This window comes from Triticum aestivum, chromosome 5B (assembly GCF_018294505.1).
Source record: "Triticum aestivum cultivar Chinese Spring chromosome 5B, IWGSC CS RefSeq v2.1, whole genome shotgun sequence".
In the NCBI taxonomy this organism is placed as follows: domain Eukaryota; kingdom Viridiplantae; phylum Streptophyta; class Magnoliopsida; order Poales; family Poaceae; genus Triticum; species Triticum aestivum.
Window position 1 is genome coordinate 528,674,784 of NC_057807.1, and position 4,293 is coordinate 528,679,076.

At 43.5% G+C, this 4,293-nt stretch overlaps 1 protein-coding gene across 1 annotated transcript; it reads right to left on the reverse strand.

Annotated features, from left to right (window-relative positions):
* Positions 1-2,779: 2,779 nt before the first annotated feature.
* LOC123116752 (dynein light chain LC6, flagellar outer arm-like) lies at positions 2,780-3,247 on the reverse strand. The gene is made up of 2 exons (XM_044537667.1): positions 3,110-3,247; positions 2,780-2,941 (listed from the first exon to the last, which is right to left on the reverse strand). Exons 1-2 carry the CDS (start codon positions 3,245-3,247, stop codon positions 2,780-2,782), a joined length of 300 nt encoding a protein of 99 aa, XP_044393602.1.
* Positions 3,248-4,293: the final 1,046 nt, after the last annotated feature.

Below are 4,293 nucleotides of genomic sequence, written 5' to 3' on the forward strand. Positions count from 1 at the left end.
CCCTGTATGCAATTCCCTTTGTCAATCGGTACGTTACTTGCCCGAGACTCGATCGTCGGTATCCCAATACCTTGTTCAGTCTCGTTACCGGCAAGTCACTTTACTCGTACCGTAATGCATGATCCCGTGTCCAACACCTTGGTCACATTGAGCTCATAATGATGATGCATTACCGAGTGGGCCCAGAGATACCTCTCCATCATACGGAGTGACAAATCCCAGTCTCGATCCGTGTCAACCCAACAGATACTTTCGGAGATACCTGTAATGCACCTTTATAGTCACCCAGTTACGTTGTGACGTTTGATACACCCAAGGCACTCTTACGGTATCCGGGAGTTACACGATCTCATGGTCGAAGGAAGAGATACTTGACACTGGCAAAGCTCTAGCAAAACGAACTACACGATCTTTTATGCTATGCTTAGGATTGGGTCTTGTCCATCACATCATTCTCCTAATGATGTGATCCCGTTATCAACGACATCCAATGTCCATAGTCAGGAAACCATGACTATCTGTTGATCACAACGAGCTGGTCAACTAGAGGCTCACCAGGGACATATTGTGGTCTAAGTATTCACACGTGTACTACGATTTCCGGATAATATAGTTATAGCATGAATAAAAGACATTTATCATGAACAATGAAATATAATAATACTTTTATTATTGCCTCTAGGGCATATTTCCAACACACACCACGTTTATAATCGAACATACTTCACATCAGGTTTACAGCCACCAAGAACACAACTAAATTGAGTGTTTCAACTAAATATCTATAAAAGTATAACTAGCTCCAATGAGCTAGAACTAAATGCTTCTTCACTTTTTCATCCTAGAGCTTGCGATGAAACATGAACGAACGCCAGCATCTACATGTTATAGAACAAAAAAATGGTTAGGGACAAAATAAAAGCAATCAATGAAACAAAACAGGACTGCACCATATCACAGGAAGTTCCATATGAGCTAGAATATGGCCAACTGCACTCACTGCTCATACATGGATATATGCCTACTAATATTAACATACTGATCTAATACAGAGCATAGGCATCATGCATACCCTAAGCATATACAAACAGATGGTATTCAAGATGATGTGCTGCATATGCAAAATAAATCAAGAAACTACAACAGGAAACAGGAAACAGAGCCTCAAAGTGTTCACTTGTCATGTTTTGTCCGCCATTTTGAGATCGACACGCACCAAGCAAACAAACATGATTGCTTTATTCCTTTTGGATTAAAACAGGAATATGGTGTTCCACCTTATACTACAACATCATCAGGATTAAAACAACACATTTATAGTCAGAGTGCTGGATGAGACAAATATCAATTGAAACCAACTAGAACAGGTGAGCCAGGGATAAGTAGCAGCAGGAAAATAATGGTACATTCACAACTTAAGTTTAGGAAAATATCACCACATGTATCAGTATACATGCAACAATAGTATCATTGAGTACAGCAAAACAGCAGGTTGACCCATATAAGTCACAGCTCTAAAGAAAGAAAGAAAGAAAGAACAAGTTTAGCTAGCTATGTATTCATAGTTGAGAGCTAAGCAATTTGTTTGTTTATGCTGTAACTGACAGACCTAGTACAAGAAACAAGCAAAGTGAAACAGTATTGACCAATTCGATGGCAATACAAGCTAAGCAACTTAGCTAGTAGGTGACCATCCAATCCATGATGCAGCAGCAGGCGCAAATATGATATGATGTGAAGAAGAAGCTAGCTGGCGAGGTTGAGGATGAAACCAAAATTACAAACCATTGTTGGACCTCACATCACCACTGTTTTATCATTTTATAAACAACCGGAAACTATGCGGAGAGCAGACTGGACAGTAAAAGAATTATCAAGCAGAGCAAAACAACAGCGTGGCCGTCAACTCATAGCCCTGAAGAAAGAAAGAACCAATAGGGTCAGCTACTTATTTATTCAGAATTGAGAGTTGAGCAATCATCAGAAAACTAAAGATACTGCTTAGCTAACTAAATAACACATCATTCAGTCACAAGGTATAATTCTGACTATAATATAAGCAAAGAACTAAAGACACTACGTACTTAGAACTCAATTAAAAGTGAGAATGATTTATGCAAACAATCTGATTTTATTTGTTTACATTAGTAAAAACAAGTCTATCAGGTAAGATCAAGAACACTAATACTAACACAGACATATCTTCCTTTATGTGAACAAGTGTGCTTCCTTCATTAATTAGTAGTAATTGTTCCATGCTAATACAAGCACACGCCCTGGCCTATCGAAGTCTGAATCTAATTAAATCGCACCATGGACGTGTCATATCACCAAGGCAAGTACTAGTAAATCTTTGCACCGTTTTTCAGATAGATAAAAATGTAGTTGTACTCATCCTAACTAGCGTTGTGTAGCAGCGCTAGAAGAAAGGCGGTTTTCAGTATACTACATGGCATGTCAAAAAAATTCCAAATTTCTATTCTGTTATTTCCAAGTACCAAACACAAGCTACAGAACGAATCACATAACTGCTATAGTGATTCTATCCAGATTCTGAAACCATGCGGAAGTATAAATGGATCTTCAATAGCCATTATTTAAACTGATCAGATCGTTAACTATTGCTGAATGCCGAACCATTTAGATCGTTAACTATCGCTGAAGAACAAAAACAGCATGTAAAATGCCACCATCAGATCAGAACTCACGTAAACCTACAGACCAGGAAAATGCATCACAAGTTGTATGCTCACCTTGTCACTTAAACCTACAGACCAGATCAGCACGACATCGGTTGCTCATCCGCCATGCCTTTGAAGACGAGGAACCTGAGCAACTCGAACTTGAAGTATATGAAGCTCCCCTTGCTGTGCGTGAAGTAGCAGCTGAAGCTGCAGCCCACCACGCACTGCCACCCCGGGCCATGGATCATATCGAACTCCTGTAGTGCAGCCGTCCAAATCAGATCCAATCATTCGGCAGCACTTGCGCAGCTAACTGCTGGTTTATGTTCAAGTACATCGTTCTTTCTCTTGTAAGACTGTCTCTAGCTTGTTACTTGCAAATTCAGAGGCTATAGATTTGGGGGCGGTATTGGCAAGTTTCTCACCTTCTTGATGTGCGTCGTGATGCTCCGGCAGTCGAGGACGTCGAAGCGGTCGAGCGCCCTGGACGCTGCCGACGTGGCCTGCAGCTGCATCTTGGTCGGCATGTCGGTGTCCTCCACCGTCGCCTTCCCTTCCAGCATCCTGCTCACTCGAGTGGACGAACAGCCGTGCGCATGGACCGGAGGTTGGGGGGAACAGTCGCTACAAGCACAGAGAGTGAGAGAGGGGGGATAGAGGCGAACCACCACCGTACCAAATCAAGAAAAAAACTGAAATCTGAGAGGGGAGATGGGTCGGACCTTGAGGAGCAGAGGGAGATTTGGGAGACTGTGATGGATTTGGGAGGGGGAGACCATCCTGGTCGCCATGGGAGGGCTCGCCGGAGAGGAGATCGCTGCTGCCGGCGCGCATCCTTGCAGATTGACGAAGAACCGGTCGTCCTCGAGCAGATCAAGGCCATCCCGGAGATGGATCGGCGCTTGAGGGCTCGGGATTCACCGAAGCAGCGCGGGATCGAGTTGGAGGCGACCGAAACCCTAGCCACCACGGGGTAGGGATTCGGGCTCCCCCTGCCATGGCCATGGTCGCGGGGTAGGAGTTGGGCTTGAGCTGGGTTGGATCTGGAGGCCGCCGGCGGGGCTGGTTGAGAGGAGGTCGCCGCCGGCAGGTGGGATCGGGGGAGAATATTGGATCGAATCGTGGGAGGTGCGGCGTCGCGACAGAGAAGACTAGGGTTTCGGAGCGAGGAAAGAAAGGAGGCGGGGTGTGGATGGAAAATGACTAGGGTTTCGGAGTTATTGTGGAAGGGTTGAGGACGGCCGTTGGATCCGCGAGCATCGGACGGCGTATGATGCACGATCCACGTGAGAGGTCCACGGACCAATCAGAGTGCAGTATGATGTTGTGAAATTATGTCAGCTATTTTATGTCATCTAAATAGATCATAGTTGCCTAAAAATAATGCATTAAAATTATGTCAGCTATTTTATGACTTGAGAAATTCAAAAAGAAAATGGAAAACCTTCTCATTGTGTCACTAAAACGTGAACAAGTTTTCATAAAAAAATAACAAACATGAAAATGGATAAATATCTTTAAAAAGGTGTCGTGAGACATGAGTTTTTTTGGCAAAAAAGATATTTTCCATTTTTCGAATCCCTGAAATGAGTTTTTTTGTGAAGGACCT